Source organism: Bubalus bubalis, chromosome 8 (genome assembly GCF_019923935.1).
Source record: "Bubalus bubalis isolate 160015118507 breed Murrah chromosome 8, NDDB_SH_1, whole genome shotgun sequence".
NCBI classification, from domain to species: domain Eukaryota; kingdom Metazoa; phylum Chordata; class Mammalia; order Artiodactyla; family Bovidae; genus Bubalus; species Bubalus bubalis.
Window position 1 is genome coordinate 98,892,762 of NC_059164.1, and position 18,932 is coordinate 98,911,693.

At 37.9% G+C, this 18,932-nt stretch overlaps 1 protein-coding gene across 2 annotated transcripts in view; it reads left to right on the top strand.

The window, feature by feature from the left end:
• NUP205 (nucleoporin 205) overlaps window positions 1-17,866 on the top strand; it is a 79,838-nt gene extending 61,972 nt beyond the window's left edge. Inside the window, exons 33-43 of one of the 2 annotated variants that reach the window (XM_006079852.3) lie at window positions 314-435; window positions 1,965-2,103; window positions 3,579-3,705; window positions 7,897-7,973; window positions 10,148-10,276; window positions 10,495-10,621; window positions 13,871-14,037; window positions 15,604-15,727; window positions 16,179-16,307; window positions 16,885-16,958; window positions 17,521-17,866. In XM_006079852.3, coding sequence (XP_006079914.1) covers window positions 314-435; window positions 1,965-2,103; window positions 3,579-3,705; window positions 7,897-7,973; window positions 10,148-10,276; window positions 10,495-10,621; window positions 13,871-14,037; window positions 15,604-15,727; window positions 16,179-16,307; window positions 16,885-16,958; window positions 17,521-17,673 — 1,368 coding nt within the window. In that variant the 3' untranslated portion in view covers window positions 17,674-17,866. Of the gene's footprint in view, window positions 1-313; window positions 436-1,964; window positions 2,104-3,578; window positions 3,706-7,896; window positions 7,974-10,147; window positions 10,277-10,494; window positions 10,622-12,689; window positions 12,969-13,870; window positions 14,038-15,603; window positions 15,728-16,178; window positions 16,308-16,884; window positions 16,959-17,520 lie in introns of those variants that run through there. The other variant, XR_006552947.1, reaches the window with a different exon arrangement.
• Window positions 17,867-18,932: the final 1,066 nt, after the last annotated feature.

Here is an 18,932-nt window from a genome sequence, read left to right on the forward strand (position 1 = left end):
TTACTAGCTGAGCCACAAGGGAAGCCATAGGGGTATAATGTGCCCCTTCCTAGCTAGTCACCAATGATTACAGATTAGAAATGTGCTATGATGGGGTGGTCCAGTGGTTAAGAGTTTCCCTTCTAGTGCAGGGGGTGCGAGGAACTAAGATCCCACATGCCTCAGGGTGTGGCCAAGAATTAAATAAAAACAACATTGTAGATCAACTATACTTCAACTTAAAGAAGAAATGTGCTATGAGAAAGCCTCGTTTTTAGATGAGACCCGTGACTGCGATCTCTGTACTGATGAATTTTGTTCTGTAACTTCTTAGGCATTTCTCACAAGAGTGGCCAAGATTCAGCAGGGTGCTTTAGAGCTGCTGAGGTCTGGCGTGATTGTGAGGCTGGCACAGTGCCAAGTCTATGACATGCGCCCAGAAATGGACCCACAGGGGTAAGTGTCTGTATCATTTGGCTTTTTTTAAGTTACCAGTAAAGGTTTATTAAGGAAAAAGATTTTCAAACATAATTTTGCCCTTTATAATTCTGTTTGAGCAGTACTCTCATCTTGATGGTTTTGTTTGGTCATACCCCCCTGCCATTTGATGCTAATAAATGAAAGTTGCTAGTCAGGGTAAAAGTGAGTAGAGACATTTCTGCGTGCTCAGTCATGTCTGACTCATTGTGACCCCATAGGCTATAGCCCTCAGGCTCCTCTGTCCGTGGGATTCCCCAGGCAAGAGTACTGGAGTGGGTTTCCATGCACTCCTCCAGGGGATATTCCTGACCCAAGGATTGAACTTGTGTATCTTACATTCCTGACAGGCAGCTTCTTTACCACCAGCACCGCTTGGGAGGCGAGTGCTTTTTATTTTAGAACAGTGATATAAGAGGAAGATGGGAGAGCATTTTGTTAGTAGATGTTACTTTTCCACACTTTATTGTTCTGTTTAGTGGAAGTACATATTTTCCATTATACTGTCTTTTAAAGTCCTGTAATGAAATTATAATTTGTGGTGGATTTTCTTTTCTTGATGACTTGAGTAATATTTTATGTTTTTCTCATTTTAACATTTTGCCAACTGCTTGCTAATTTGAAAGCTTCAAATGAAATTATTTTAAGTTCCAAACTAGCAGATTTCTCAGTTGAGTTTGAATGTGGATTTTTTTTCTTTTTTGTCTACGTGGCTCTGACATTGTTAAGCCTATATATAGCCTACCCGCCTACTATCAAATAACATTATTTCAGTTTTAGTAATTTTCTTCAAAAGATCCATTGCCAAATTGCATGTTTTGAGTTTTTCAGGTTTAGCTATAGACATATTTTACTTTGAGAAAAATAACATCACTTTCTGAAGTTTTAAACATGCGAGTTTTTACTTTCAACTTAGGTGAAGGGGATTAAGTTATATTCCTCCCTTCATGATGTGTTATTATTGCCCATCTTTGGAAAGCCTCTCTGTTATCTCTTTTTATTTCCATATTCTGCTTTCATTCCCTTCTCAACAGGCAATCATTATATTTGATCCAAAAATTTAAATAAAATATTCACAGTAAGCAAATAGTTTATTAATACAGTGGTTCTGAGACCTAAACTTAAAGGTTAAGTTATTTTACAACCTCATTTTAGGTTTTAAAATCTTGTTTTATTTTATATAATAGACAATGTAGATTCCTTTTTGGCTTTGTGTACATGAGAGGGAAATTTGGAGAAAGCAACTTTTGTTTCTGTTTCTCTATGGCTTAAGGGAACATTTAGAGTAGAATAAGTATGTTTGGGGAATTATGTCTTTACTAAGATTTTTTCCAAGATTCACATAACTCTGTCTTCACTGTACATGTGGGACACAGAGTCCTCGTTAGTAGCGTCACATCTTAATCAGTCGCCTGTGGCTATTTGCCGTGGGGGTGGTCAGGGGCTGTTGGGATGCGCCGTAACTCTTGGACTGTTGCTGTCTCCTTGTCGACTGGATGTGAATCAAGCATGTTTGGCATGAGAGACCCCCCAGTGTTCATCCCTACTCCAGGAGACCGATACCGCCAGATTCTCCTTCCGGCCCTTCGCTTGTGCCAGGTTATCCTTACGTCCAGCATGGCTCAGCACTTGCAGGCAGCAGGGCAGGTAAGAGGAACCTTAGTGCAGAAATCATCAGGTACAAAAGCTTTATTTTACAAATGCAAAAGATGGACAGCTCACATAGATTTCCTTAGGCCCATGTACCTTGCTCTGAACTTTAGCTAATTAATAGAATAGTGAGATGGGAAGCAAGGGATCTAAATCAGTTGTTTTATAGAAGGAAGCAGTTACTGTGATAGAATAAACTGATTTCTAAAATGTAATTTAATCGCTTATTTATTAGAGAATGCTATACACTTTATTAGGCCTTACAGAACATACAAAAGATAGATGGTAATGCTACATTTAGTTGTGATATTATTTTCAGTGCTTTCCAGGGAAATCTTCAAAAATATGTTTCTTTATTTCTTTAATAATGCAATATACAATTTAGCCTTTCGCTGGTTAATTAGGCTTATCAATTCATGAATCTGCCATTTTTTATTGTATTGCTCTGTTCTTATGATACTGTCAGAAACTGTGTCCTAATAATTTATGGTGATTTTACCTGCTTTCCCTGCCATCAGTCTTTAGGCTTGCCTCACCAAGATAGAATGCTGCTGTTTCTAGTGTGGCATCTGATTTTATACAGCATTGGTCTTGGTGACATTCTGTCCCTTTCATATGTGGCCTTTGAGTTATTTCTTTAACATGCAAAGACTCTGTCTTCTACTTTATTGAGATTAATATTTTTTAGTAGATGTGAAATAAGACCAGACTTACCCTGAGCATAGCAGAATTACCCGAATAGCTTCTTTAAAAAATACAGATTACTGAGTTGCATGTCCAGCAATGATGGGCTGAGGCCAGGAATCTATATTGAAAAAATAAAGGGGCACAATCCCTGAGAGATTCAAACGTTCAACCTGTTGTGGTGTAGTCCCTGCTTTTGAGGCATCTGTAATCTAGTTGAGAAGATGTTTGGGTGTGAAAAAGAGTAGAGTCCTCTGTGATGGGACACTGTTAAACGCTAGGCTGGAAGGGCAGAGTTTGGAGGTCAAGGTTTATATCGCCTTTATTTTCACCATATCAAAAGGAGAGTTAGACAAAAGCTTTTATGCGATTGTTCCCGTATCACACTAGTCAGACTTTCATAGAGCCAGCTTGAATTCAGGAAGTCATTTTTATACACATTCATTTTAAATTCATGTTCTAGATCCATTTAGACAAAAATTTAAAAATAAAGTACGGGTCAGATAATAGTTTTCATGCAGTCATTCCAATTTATTTTATACTCTTCTGCAATAGCTCTTAAGTGTATTAAATTTCTAAACTTGGAAATAATCCTTGAGCTTTCTTACGAATGTTGGCTTCTTGAAGAAATAAACTATGTAAATACAAAGGACAACTGTTTATCTAATATTCTTCATTACATTAAATTATTTGTGTCAGTGTTATTAAACCGATGGATATAAATTTATAATATACTTTTCTACTCTTCCACCTCTGTTTTTTCCTTTCCCTCTCTTTTTCCTTGGTAGGTGTTGCAGTTTCTCATCTCTCATTCAGACACCATACAAGCAATTCTGCGCTGTCAGGACATTAGTGCAGGGTCTTTGCAGGAATTGGCTCTGCTGACGGGAATTATAAGTAAAGCAGCACTTCCTGGTGAGTTGATTATGTTGAATTTTTAAACAATGGCTTTATAGACATACACTTAGTAGAATGAGGCTGTTATTACTTTGCAGCTATATATGACTTATTTGAGATTGGACTAACAAAGTTAACTACCTTTTGTGAAGTCATATGTTTGTAAAAATGGTTTATGGTCAGTATAAAAAATTCAGAAAGTTAAAGAAAGTAACGCTCAAATCCCATTATCTAGAAATTGCCAAATGTTAACTTTCAGTAAGTAGCTTTTTAGCCAGTGTCCGATGTGTGTGTATGTATTGGTGGGTGAGGGGGCATGGTGGAAAGAAACAGACACATAGAAATAATATATGAAAATGGGATGCCTTTTGCATGCAGTTTTAGAAAGCAGCTATTTAATTTTACATAAACTTTACAGATGAAAAACTAGTTGAAGAGAAACTGAAGACATTGATGAATTCTAGACAGACTTTCCTTTAATACAGGTGTACAAGAGATGTTTGTTCTTACAAGAGATGTTGGTTCTTAAAAGATCGCTATGATTAAGAAAAGATTATGATAAATCAGTAAGATAATTTGGTCATTAAAAAAGTTTGTTTTATTACATATGAATTTTAGACAGAATTAACTAACTCAATGTGAAAGATTAAGTGTGAGTTATTTTACACTTCTTCCCCCCTCACGTTATGTTTATTTATATTTTTACTTTGTGAAGTAAATATAATTTTCATTCAGTTCTGGAACCATAATACCTTCAGCTATTTAATTTTACTTGTATATTTAACTGGATTCATAGAAATGCACCAGTTTTGGTTTTTTTTTTTCTCCTCTTACAACTTCACCATTTCTGAGTTCTTTCTTTTGATTTATCTCTTGGAATTTTTAATTTGTATTGAGGTCCTCTTCCCCAAGAAAAAATATATAATATTCCTTGAAATCTTTAATATTTACGAGCATCTGAAGATTGCCTTTTCTTGAATGACAGCATGGCCTAATATTAATGACAATAACTCATATTTATAAGCATTTATATGCTGGGTAGTGTTTTAGACACTTAGCATGTTAATTGATTTAATCATCACAACAGTCTTGAGAGTTAGAACCTTTATTATCCAGCTTTTACAGGTCAGGAAACTGAGGCACAGAGAGGTTCGCTTGTCCCAAGTCACACGGATAACGCTGTAGGGCTTTCTAGGAGCCGTGGCTTCTGAGCCTGTGCGCTTAACTACTCAGCTATTCTGCCTCCATTTTTACGTTGCTGTGGAGAAGTCTGAGGCCAACCCCTGATTCTGCCGCAATAACCCCAAGATTTTTTCCTCTCTGGACATTCCTCTGTGCCTGAACCCTTTGTGTTGGGCAGAAGAGAGTTTGGCAGGGCTGAGTGCAGTGTTTATTAAGGTACTCAGAGCCTGTGCTCATTCTGAGGAGATCCCAGGGTCAACTCTACCTCACCTTGTCGTGTTTTAGTCCTGTGTGCTTATTATGGTCATTTCCCCAGTTCATTCCAGTGGCCTTGAATGATACCAAGACAGGCCTGCCTACTTGCCTTTACTGTGGTCCCATAGTGCTGTATAGTGGTTCTCTTCCTGATGGCTTTTACTTGGATTTCTCCTGATTACTTAATTTACGTCATCAGTCTAATATGCTTCTTTGTAAATTGCAAGAGTTTGTTGGCTTATCCTCTTTCCTCCGTACTGCTTCTGAGGGCTGGGATGAGGGTCATGTGATGAATCATGTTTCTTATTCCCCTGGAATTTTTTCAATCTTTTTTTTTTTCCTTAACCACCACCATTCTTCAGTATTTGTGGTATAAGGTGGCGCCTTTCCTTTTTTTGGTGAATTTCATTTATTCATAGATTGATTGTAGCAGGGACATTCTGTGATACTACTTCATTCTGCCATCTTAATCCAGAAGCCCTGAGCCTTTTATCAGATACTCTGGCAAGGTGATTATTTTGATGAATTTCGTTTCATTACTTTTTAAAAATACTTGAAACATTCTGAATTTTGCATTTGACCCTGTCACCATATTAAAATTACATTCAGAAAAGCTCATTTGACCCTGTCACCATATTAAAATTACATTCAGAAAAGCTCAGCGTATTTTAACATGCTCATGAAAAATTCAAACAAATAAAATAGAGTAAAAGCAATCTGACATAGCAATCCCTGCTTCCTGAAAGGAACCAATTATCAATTTATACTTTATTTTTGTGGTGGTTTCTCTGTATGTGGTGTAAAAATTTTTTCCTCCCTACAAAATGAAATCATACTATACACACTGCTCTATAACTCGCCCCCTGTGCCCATTATGTCTTGGTGAACTTTTTTCATCAGCATATATAGTTCCTACCTCACTCCTTAATTGGCAGAATAGTTTTCCAGTTCTGAGGTGTTTATCCAGACCTCTATGACATGTTGACTGTTTCTAATCTTTTTAAAATTTTCAAATAGTGTGGCATTTAATAACTTTGTATGTATGTGTTTACATATACATTTTTGTATATTTGAGCTGGTAGACTTGGTATATACTCTTTAAAATAATTTTAAAAGATAATGCCAAGTACCTCCTAATGTTTTGAAATCATTTTTGAAAAGAATTTATGTTCCTGTTAACCCTACTCCCAGTTCAGCCCTTGGCTACATGTATGGTTTTGTATTATCCTACAATTTCATCCTATGTTTTTGTTTAAAATGCTAGCCCAGTACCAGATACGTTGTACCTTCTAAAGTACTTATCAGGAGGTTAATTTTTTATCTGTGACCCATGGATATTCTGTAAAGTGTTTTAGAGTTGAGGGGATACATACGGTCCACAGTACTGAGGTGCTTTGTAGCAGAAGTCTTAAGAATCTGAGAATTGGACTTCCCCAGTGGTCCAGGGGTTAAGACTGTGTTTCCACTGCAGAGACACGGGTTTGATCCCCGGTTGGGGAAGTTCTGCACACCGCGTGGTGCAGTAAAAAAAAAAAGGATCTAAAAATTGTTTGTCTTTAAATAGAGGCAGCAGGAGGAATGAAAGAACTGGGGAAGAGCAAGGCAGGTTGAAAAGATAAGAAAGGTTAAGGAGAAACAGGAAAAAGCCAAAGTGTTAAGTGCAAACTCTGACTCTCAAGAGGTTAAAATGGAAAAGGATGGCATAAGAATCAAAAGCAGCAAATGTAGAAAAAATACTTCAAGAATTTGATATTAATGAGTTTTTGCTTGATTTTGCTTTGTTTTGGCATACAAGGGAGACCTGAACACATTTTCAAATAGTGAGGAAAAATCCTCTATGGCAGAGTAATGTTAGAAAATAATTAAATATAGTGATTTGGGAGCAGACTCCAAGTGGAGGTGGAGGATGGGAAGGGATTGGATCTAGTGGAGCAGTGGAGTGCAGGTGAGGTAACATGACAGCACCTGCCAGGGGATGCGAGTGTCCTCTGTAGGTCTGTGATAGGCTTGGAAATCTAAAAAGAGGAGAGCTTGTCATTATGAGGAACAAAGGATAAGGTTCTGGGTTATGTGCTATGAAGCGTATGCTTGGAAGTAAGAAATGGGTTAAAAGGATTGTGAAAACACATAGAAAATTAGGGTGGCTAAGACAGGGTCACCTGGGTTCTCTGTATGGCTGCAGTAATGGAACAAAGAAATAAACTAATGGGAATAATGACCCATGGGTTTACTTGGAGGGCTCACTAGAAATAAAGGAAATCCATGGTACTATAAGACGTTGATCAGCTTAATTTAGGGATTTTGTAGTGGGCCCAAACTGAAAAATTGAATGGAAGCTTTTTTCTGTATGTGTAAGTTATACTTTGCTTACGGGAAAAGGAAAAAAATCAAATGATGCATAGAAGAATTAAAAAAAAAAAAGGAATGCATTTCATTCTTAGTGTTTTGTATATTCTCAACTGTTTCATGAGAAAGTAATTAACTGTGGAGTTTAGAAAATTTTGTTTTATATTTATAAATAAAAAATAGATTTTTTTCAAAAGACTTTTTAAAATGCACTTTTGAATCACTGATCCAATCTAGATTTATTTTGCATATGACTGAACGTGTGGTGGTACACTTAACAATATTTCTCAAACCTCCTTCATAGCAGAGTCTGTGTCTATTCATGCATTAAAGAATGTGAAAGAGTAAAACTACTCTTCCTAGTTTTTTAATGTCTATATTTTGTCAATTAAAAAACTACATTTAAAAACATTCTAAATTTTATAGGTATACTAAGTGAACTTGATGTTGATGTAAATGAAGGATCACTAATGGAGCTACAGGGACATATTGGAAGATTCCAGGTAGCTGATTCTTTACTTCTTTTTTATTTTTTAAATGAAAAAAATTTTTGATTCTTACATCTTTAAAGAGCAGTAGTAAAACTTATAATAAAATACAACAATCCTCTCTGATCCTTTTACAGCTTCCTTAATTTGGGTAAACCCAGCAATGGTTTTAATTGAGTCTTTCTAATTTGCTTATGTTGCTACTATTTAATTTTCCAATTTTAAGAATCATCTATCAACCTTCCATCAAAGAGGATAAGAATTTTGATCTCTACTCCTGTTCTTCCATATGATATGTGTATCTCTTATAACATGCCCCCACCCCCAACTCAACAAATCATATCATAATTTTGATTAGATTAACATTTAGTGTTATATTGTTATTACTGTGTAAATGTCATTTTATAAATAAGCCATGGATGGACCATATGTTACTTTTCTAAACATTATGTTTTCCTTAGAGTGAGTAAATGTTGCTTTTTTTTATTTGCTTGGTTTTTGTACTTCTGATTTATTCTCAAACTCTCCTCCAGTTGTGTAATCTCCTTTCAGTATATTCAAACATAGTAGATAGCTTATTAATTCAGTATTTTATCACAGTCCTTCTGGGAGCCTCCTGGCCTGCTTTGATCTAGACATCTTCACTTTTGGGGGCCTCAGAAGAATTATATTTATATAGTAGAATTTATATTCCATTGTTTTTATACAGTAATTGTCATAACCAGTCCTCTTTTCATGAACTGTTTTTCAAGTTTCCAAAAGAAAAATGTTGCCATCAGCTTTTTAGTGTATACATTTTTATGTAATATTACTGTTATCTCTGGGACCCAGGGTATGTAAGTAGTACATTTTGAGTCATTGTCAGATAGCACTCCAGAAGGGCTTGTGTTGTCTGTAACCAGACCAAAATACTCTGGATTTTTTTTTTTTCCCCTCAGTCTTCTAATGTTTTTAATTGGTGGGGATGAAAAAATATTTTTGATGCATCTTTCATAAGGTGGCCTCTGAAAATGTGTTGCTGCATCTGTTTTATCTGTCAGCGTAGCAAACAGCCAGTTGTAAGTTGTCAAAATAGATACATCTGTTTTGACAAAATAAATTTATATTACAGTTTCCTTAGTCTGTTTTGCCTTATCCAAACTTACTCCAACATGAGTTTAAAGTAGATATTATATAACATGTAGGTATATATGTGTATATAGGTGTGTGTGTATATGTAATACCAGTGTTTCAAACACATTTTTATTGTGCACTTACTACGTGTAGTGGAGAAGGAATGGCAACCCACTCCAGTATTCTTGCCTGGAGAATCCCATGGACGGGGGATCCTGGTGGGCTACAGTCCATGGGGTCATAAGAGTCAGACACGACTGAGCGACTGAGCACATCCTGTGTGCAGAACACTATACTAAGCACTTTAAATATAATTCAGTGTCTCGGGTAATCCAAACAATAATTTCCAAGGTGAAAATTGCTATTATCACTCTAGAAATGTGAGCACAGAGGCTTGAAGAAGTTAAGTAACTAGTCCCAGGACAAACGGCAAAAAGTCATGTGCCTGCAATTGGAACTCACATCTCTGATTTTGGACATATTGCCAGTTTTGTGAAGCTTGTCCTTTGCTGCTGAAAACCATAGGAACGATTGTATTCTCAGGTGAAAAGTACCAACATGTCAAACAAATGACCTTTGCATTTTATCTGCCAAGGTCACCTCTGTGTTCCCAACTCCTTGATGACATCTCCAGAAGAAGCCACAGGAGTCAAAGCCTTTAAATTTGAGCCTTAGTAGACAAAATGATCACGGATCTGCTTCTGTTCACCATCTCATTTTGCTTCTCAGTGTTTATTGATTGGTGTTTATTTAATGGGTGTCTACTAAGGAATTATTGGTATAATACAAAAAATTGGGGGCAAACACTTAGACTTTAGTAAGTGTTAACTGCTAAAAAAAAATAATATTCTTTTAATGAGTTGTCTGCCAAGTAAATACATTTGCAAAAAGATGAATTTTAGTATTATTAACTTATAGTTGACATAGTTGGAAATCAGAAATCAGAAACATTAGAGAGGATTTAACTCTCCACTGAGCTGAGTTTTTTCTTTATCTCCCTCAAGAAAGGTCCCTAACTTTAAACATATCCAGCTAGATGTGAACGTTTGTTCATTTTTTGTCTTTTCCTTCCTCAGCGCCAGTGCCTAGGACTACTAAGTCGCTTTGGTGGCTCCGACAAACTGCGTCAGTTTAAATTTCAAGATGATAATGTGGAGGGAGATAGAGTGAGCAGGAAAGATGAGATAGAACTGGCTATGCAGCAGGTAAGAGGAGTGACAGTTATGTAACTATTCTTTAAGGTTTTAACATTTCTGGAAATATTTGAGAAAAACAATACATGTGGATAATTTTAAAATTGATTTGTAACTTTGTTGTAATTTTACAAATTGATCTTAATTTTTTTCTCCTTCCCATCTGGATTTCCATGAGATGAGGCATTTGGGGAGCTAATATTTTTGTTACTGCTGTTCTCGCTTTGTAGATTTGTGCCAATGTCATGGAATATTGCCAATCACTCATGTTACAGAGTTCCCCTACCTTCCAGCATGCTGTGTGTCTCTTCACCCCTAGCCTTTCAGAAACCATTAACAGAGATGGGCCCCGCCAAGGTGAGCTGCTTCTTTCTTTCTGTATTTGAGGAATTAAGTTGCTAGGATTATGAGAACCTCTAGTTGGCTGCAGTAAGGTGCACCTTTTTTTTTTTTTTTTTTAACCAGTAATGAATGGGGAATTTTTAAATCGACTTCTTTAAGAAGAAGTTATAAGGAGTTACTGTTGTCAGACCTGTGGATACAGCTGGAGAGCTTGAAAGAATAGAGAAATTTAAGATTTTCTGAGAATGAATCTGGAAGAGCCATGTGGGGAGAGTATAGTTTTATATAGTGTGTGAGACCCCATAGAGTCTGGGATTGGAGACTAAGCTAGCTAGGTGAGAAGTATGAAAATATTACAGACAGTTTATATGTTAAATCATGTTAAACTGAATTTTTAGTATCTCAGTTGGATTTTGTATGATACCAATGTATGGTATGTGCCATACCATAGCACAGTAAAATTTAGATACTTAGTAGGCTCATGTAGCCTGTGATTTCCTAATGACCCAGTAGGGAAGGTTAGGAGTCTAAGGCAGGATTATGGATTGGTTAAAGCCGTTTTCCATGACACTCAAAGGCCAAAAGCCCTTTTGGATCTTGGTGGTTGTATTGTGATGGACTGGTGGTAATTTCAAGAAACATTCTATTTGAGATTTCTGAGAATCATTTTAGGGTTTGTCTTACTCTGTTATAAATGTCCTAGGTAATGGGATTAAGAGAATTTTATTGAAGTATTATTTAAATACAACAGAGTTCACCCATCTTAGGTGGACCGTTTGAGTAATTTTTGTAATTCTATGCAGTATGGAACTACTACCACAGCTAAAATATAGAATAATTCCCTCATCCTTTGACATTTCTTCTTGTCCTTTTGCATTTAATTGTTTCCTTTGACCCTTTGGTCAAGGTGTCTATTATTTTGCCTTTTCCAGAATTTCATATAAATAGAATCATACAACATGTAGTCTTTTTTGTGTTTTGACATCTTTCATTTAGCTCAGTGTTTTTGAAATCCACTCGTGTGTGTATTACTATTTTGTTCTTTTTATTTCTGGCTGGTATTCCATATGCATTTATCTATCCACTAGTTGATAGACATTTGGGTTATTTCCAGATGTTTCACTGTTGTGAATAATGCTGCTATGAATATTTGGATATAGATCTTAATGTGGACATATGTTTTCATACCCCTTGATCAGATGCCTAGGAATGCAATTGCTGGCTTGTGTGATACGTTTAACTAAGTAAGATGCTGCCATTCTGTTTTACAGAGTGAGAATCATTTTGTATTTCCACCAGCCATGTAAAGAGTTCTGGTTGATCCACATCCTTGCCAGTGCTTGGTTTGTTGGTCTTTTTAAGTTTCAGCTGTTGTACTGGGTGTGTTGTGATATCTCATTATGGTTTTAATTTGCATTTCCTTGATGACTAGTGATGAGCCTGTGTCCAGGTCTAGTACCATTTGCTGAAAAGATTTATCTTTTTGTTTGATTATTTTGATACATTTTGTCAGAAATAATTGACCACATAAATTTGGATTTATTTTTCTTCAGGCTTTTTTAAGGACTAATAAGCATATTCTTTTCTGCCAATTCTAGACATATAAATGGGTAGATATTCAGTAGGTTCTAGAATAGTTACAGAGATACAGTTTAACCTAGTGGTTAACCTAGGGTTAAGAGCACAGCCTGATGATGAACTGCCTGGATTTGAATCCCAGTTCTACAGGTGACTTAAGAAAAATGACCTAGCTCTTTGTGACTCAGTTTCTTTGTCTATAAAGTAGAAGTAATAACAAGGTCTCTTCTAGTGTTTTATTGTAAGGATTAAATGTGTTAATACGGTGCTTTAGAACAGTGCCTGACAGCACGTCAGTGTTAGCTATTATTATTTTTATTATTGTTCTTGTATTGTTGTTATCCTCTAGTATATTTACTGTTCCTTGTGATCAAGGGACCCTTTCCTCTAGCACTTCTATTTCCTTGACCTCATTCTCTTTCCCGCAGAATCTATTTCTGTAATAAATATCTCATGAGCCATCCTCATCTGATGTCTAAGTCTGGTGCCTCTGAATATTTTCTAGACTGGAGCAAATTATTGTATAAGAATTCCTGAAGAAATTTGAAATACACTCAGCATTAGACCATCGTATTTGTGGATAGTTTCCTACCAAGACGAGGTCTCACAAATGTTATCCGGGGACCAGCATACCTAATTTCACTAGGAGAAGGCTTTCTGTGATGACCTGTGTCATAAAGATTGTCACATCCTCACTGAAGACTGGGAAAGGAGACCTGGCAAATCAGATGAGTCTAGGCAAAATCCGTTGACAAAGGACTCTTCTTTTTCCCTCCATGTGAAGGTCTGTGAGATCCAACTTTGGAGCAGAGTTCAGGGAGATGGCAGTGAAGGAAGCAAGTATAGATCTGTCCCTCAGTATTCATCGCAGTTGGGGCCATTAAAGAAAGTTTGTCTCCAAATTAAACTTGAAATTACTAAAGTATTTCTCAAAGAAATCCCTTCGTTGCAAGAGGAAATTGCTTTATTTGTACCACGCAAACCATGTTTAGAATAATAACGTTACTGTTCTCTAGTTTTTCTTCCCTCTACAGACAGTTTTTCCAGCATCACATTGTTCCTTTCCACCTTCATCAGAAAGTGGCCACGTAAAAGGCAGATCATTTTGTTTTGCTAGCCAAATGGAACTATTGTGGTGGAAGAATTAAACTTTAAAAATTCTGTTATGTTTCTTACTATGTGTTAGTATTCTGCTTGTCTGTTTGGAAGAATGATTTTGAGCTGGGAACTCAGCAACCACAAAGATGCAGACTGGAAATGAATCCATATAAGTAAAGCCATAGGGTGAAGCAGGACTTATTCACCTGGGGTCAGGAAACTGTAAGCTGTATCTGTGCATGTGGGGTGGTGGGGTGGTAGAGAGATGGGTGTATAGGCGTATAGCTTCCATAGAGTTCTCAAAGAGGTCTTCACCCAGTAAAGGGTAAGCTTTCTCAGTGTCCATCAGCCAGACTTACTTATTGTCTCAAGGCTCTAGCCTTATATACCTACCTCATTACAGTAGCTCCTAACCACACCTTTGAACTGTTAGTGGTGTTTAAAAGTAGTCCTGGATTGTTTTTAATAATAGTTTACATGCCTTTAAATTCCTGGGCTTTCCTTTTTTTTAAAAAACAGGTCATTTGAAATTCATATAAAATGGCTGTGGGTAGAACATTTTTTTTTTTTTCTTATCAACTCTATTAGATACCCAAGTGCCAGTGGTTCCATACTGGCACCTGCCTGGTTTGGGCATTATTGTCTACCTGCTGAGACAGAGCGCTAATGATTTCTTCAGCTATTATGACAGTCATCGACGGAGTGTCAACAAGCTACAGAACGTCGAGCAGCTTCCCCCAGATGAGATAAAAGAGGTATGAATCTTATAATGGGCAATGGAGACTTCTGAGAAACCATTGCTTTACCTGATACGGCAGGGGACCAGTGTCAGACTGATAAGTAAAGATGATGCATACAGTGAGACAAAAGGAACTCCAATGACTCTTCTGTGGTGGCTTGAACAAGAGTCCCTCACCTAAGTACCACACTTCATAAGTGTAGAAACTTGATTGAGTGACCGAAAGTTGCACCTGTTCAAGAAAACCACCTGCTTCTCAGTAGAAAAGCAGTTGGCCTTTGAATAAAGAGTTTGGTAATTTATACTATAAACATCTGTGCTGAGAAACTTAGGTTTCTATTGCAGATGCTTTTTCAGTTAGAAGTGATCTCCTTAGGTAAGATGTCTCTGTCCCTCCAACAACTTCAGTATCTGTTAAGTGAATTTTTCAGACAAATGGAATGGCCTGTCAGACTTGACCACCTTCTCTCAATGACCCAGAACCATTCCCTGGCAGTTCGTGTAACTGAAGAGGCTGAGTTACTGAGCTTGCTCCCTAAGCAGCCCGCCTTCCTTTCCATTTGGCACAGCTGAACTGTAAAACGTCCTGTGGCCAGTGCTGAAGCCTCCTGGCGGCCTGTGTGGCAGCCTGGTTATTGATCCATTTTGCCATTCCTGGTTCACACCAGGTTTTCCAAATTATAGCATGTCACCCTCTGGACTAATCAGAGCCCACTCCCTCTTTGCATCCTTCTGATAACTCTAGGGAGCATCAGAGTTCATGATGTGCCCAGCCCTGAGCTCCACGTGCCACCTGACTACGTAAGGCAGATATTGTTACTCCCCTCTTTCTGAGATGAGGAAACTGAGGCACTGAGAGAGGGTTTACTCAAAGCCACACAGCCAGCAAGTACAGGTGGGGGCAGGTGTTACTGAGTGGGCTCGGGTGATCTCCGAAGTTGAGTGGCTTACCCCCAGCAGCCCTTCCCCTTCGTGTGTGGCTTACGGGTGACGCTGGCACTCGCAGGAGCTGCGGTGTCACGGTAGAGCATGTGGCGCTTCCCCAGCCCCGCAGCATGCGCCACACCCAGGGTCTGCACTTAAATTGACCTGTTGTGCTTGCAGGTATGCCAGACGGGGGAGGGACCAGGGGAGTTTCTGGCTTATGATCGTACATTTGTTACACTCTACAAGTCTCATTTGTAGTTGCTTCAGAAGATACCTGACAGCTGTTACAGATATTCTCCTCCGCAGTGTGGCATTTACTGCTTGAGAATGCAGTGTTTCGTTTTGTTTTAATTTGACAGGAAATTCAGGGTTGGTTGGCCCATCAACAGATTGGAAACATCTATTTGAGGGACTGGACTTTTTCAAAAAGCCACAGATGAACATTCATTTATGAATTCAACTGCTTCTTTGGTTCTTGTTTTTTAAATTACTAGCTTCCTAACTAGATGCTAAACTCTTGTCAAGGATGTTTAAATCCACTTGAATGTTTTTCACAGTACTTATCACAAATGACTGCTTATAGTAGATTTTCATTAAATATTTGTTACAATATGTGTCATTCTTAATACTGTGTTTGATTTTTTTTTTTTTTAAGTTGTGTCAGTCGGTAATGCCTGCTGGTGTTGATAAAATCTCCACTGCCCAGAAATATGTTCTAGCAAGACGGCGTTTGGTGAAGCTGATCAACAATCGAGCTAAACTGCTTTCCCTTTGTTCTTGTATCCTTAATGCAGTCATTGAGACTGCAGGGTGCTTGAAGGGTGACCTCTAAGGGAATCTTCAAATGTAGGAGCTCTTATTCTCACATTATTTGGGTATCAGAACCAAATGGAAAGGGACATAATTACTATTATTGTTTTAGTTAAATGCCTGACATATTTCTAAATGGAAAATTTTTTCTTACTCTTTAGAATAACTAGTAATCCTCATAATATATGCAGATACTTTGTGTCCAGACAGGAGAGAAGGACACTGAAGGCTCGGCTAGCACTGCGCCCCAGGGTCTGGCCTCCTTCCTCTCAGCACAGCTTGCTGCTTTCTGGAGAGACCTTACAACCAGCTTGTTAGACTGAAGCTGTGGGTACATCACTGAGTGGTGCAGTCTCAGAAACTGGTTTGTAAAATCATGTGATGAGATTGTTTTCCTTGAATCTGGCCTCTCCCCTCTAGTCATCATCGAGACCTGCCTGTTTATTCTCTGGCGCCATCTGGAGTACTACTTGTTACACTGCACACCCACCGATTCTCAGGATTCCTTATTTGCCTCCAGGTCCTTATTTAAAAGCAGAAGGCTACAAGGTAAACTTTATTCTGAAAATTAGTGAACCACAGATTCACTACAGAACCACGGAGCCTACAGATTTTAGCACCTTGAAAATCTAGTTACACTTAAGCAACTTTTGACTGTTCTGGCTACAAAGCATGGACTAGGTAACTACTTAGTTACTTAGCATAGCTAGTTTTTGTATTTCCCTCCTGTCCATGGGAAATTGTGCAGAGCACAAGAGCATCTTAGAGGCTGTCTTCAGCTGCTCCTCAGCTTCTCTCATGGCTGACGCAGGTCCAGAGTCCTCTGGTCCAGAGGAGTGGAAATGGGTCAGCCTTGGCCACACTGCTCATTGCTAAAGGGATCTTTTGTGACTAATGAGCATGTATTGGATCCCTTAAGTGTCAGGAACCAGAAAGAAAGCTTCAGAACCCTGGCTTGGAACATGGAAATGCTTCCTAGGGGCTTCCATTTACTGTAAGCTAAAAGAGAGTCCTCAGCTTTGACCCATGCTGGTCACAGACACTGTGGTTCACTGTCATTGGGTTCTTCTCTTCTGTGGAGGAGACACAGCTGCAAACCTAGTTTGACTGTGTCTTTTCTCTCTAGATTCCTTCACTTCGGAAAGCAATCTGGATTTTAGAAGTGGGTTAACTACAGTGAGCCAGCATGATATAGACCAGGTAATGTTCTGTGCTCATACTCTTGTTCTTTTTTTGCAAGTACAAAGGGAAAGCCTGGTATGTGAGTAAGATAATAGTTTTCACAGTTGCATGCAAAGACCTGATTTGAATTCTGGGATAGCAACCTAATGGCTGTGTGACTCAGAGCAACTTACTTAGCCTCTGAGCCTCCATTTCCTCAGCTCAGAAATGGAAATGATAATTCAACTTTCAAGTGTTTTGTCAGAATTAAATGAGGCCTTCATGTGTGAGACGCCAGGGTAGTGCCTAGAAAGTAGTTAAGAGTTCAGTAATTAATAGGCGTTATGGTCTGGAAACTCCATATATCAACAGTTAACTGCAATTTAAAGCAATTCTAGAACTGTATATACTTACACAAGAAGGAAAAATGTTACTATTATACCAATAAACTTCAGGGTGGAAAATGTGAACGTTGAGTTAATTTGGCATCTGAGAAAGGATCACATTACAAAAATTCAAAGGTATTTTAAATAGGAAGACAAAGAATAAAAGGAATATTTGAGACTTCTTAATCATGAAATGTCACCTCTGTTACCTCTAGCTTCAGGCTGACGCTATCAGCGCTTTTGGAGAATCACTACAGAAGAAACTTCTGGACATTGAAGGATTGTATTCAAAAGTGCGATCTCGCTATAGTTTCATACAAGCTCTGGTCAGACGCATCCGAGGCCTGCTGAGGATATCACGGAACTGAGAGCCTGTGCTTATACTCTTCTGAGGAAGACACAAATTGGGGAAAACTGTCTCCTTTTTATAGTTTCCTTCTAAATTATGACCAGAAGATATTTTGCTATTTCTTTCTTTATATATGGACTTCTTTTCTGTAAACTTCTTTGCCTGGTGCCGTGCTCACTAGTTTAAAAAAAAAAACTTTTTAAAAAAACAAACACGTGGTCAGTGTCTTGAAATTTTATCTCGAAAACTGTCAGCATTATCAGGAATTCAACAAACAGTCCTTCCCCAGTGCTGGTTTTTTCCCAGGGGTATTATTCTGAATGCCAAATTAAAGGCATAGTCTGAAAAACCTCTATTTTTTCTTCCTTTGTAGCCGTATTACACGTTTTATGATAGTGCTTTTTTAATAGAAAAGTATACTCAATACAGTGTGTTACAGAAATGTCTCAAAGTCAAGGCATCCCTTTACTAAAGGTATTTTTTTCTTTCCTGCATGTAAATGATGAAATAATCACTTGCATTTATTCCCTAAAATAATTATGGAATTTTTCAAATTAATCATCTACCTGTATTTTACACATAGTTAATAGGGTGAACGCTGTTAACATTCTTGTTTCTTGCTTGGTAGTATTTAAGTGCATATGACTACATCATCTGAAAGTCCATGGCCCACTTTCCAGTCACCAATTATTTCAGCCCGGTATATAGAAGAGACTGCTGAGAGGGGAAAGAGTCTTGACCCTCAAGTAGTGGCAGAAAATTAATACTTAATTCTATAATTTTTTTCTTAATAAAATGTCCATGACATTTTAGGCATTTAAAAAAGACTTTGTCATTGTTATATTTTGAAATTAATCTATTGCCTAACACTGACAAACATCAATCTTTAACTGCAAAGCATCCTGTTAATAAAGAGCATTTTTAGAGGGATGTGAATGAATAAGTAACTGGTCCAAGACATAGTAAGCCTGACTGCTGCTGCTGCTAAGTTGCTTCAGTCATGTCTGACTCTGTGCAACCCTATAGACGACAGCCCACCAGGCTTCTCTGTCCCTGGGATTCTCCAGGCAAGAACCCTGGAGTGGGTTGCTATTTCCTTTTCCAGTGCATGCATGCATGCTAAGTCGCTTCAGTTGTTTCCAACTCTGTGCGACCCTATGGACAGCATCCCACCAGGTTGCTCTGTCCACAGGATTCTCTAGGCAAGAATACTGGAGTGGGTTGCTATTTCCTTCTCCAGTAAGCCTGACTGTTGCTCCACTAATCAGGCATATGGTA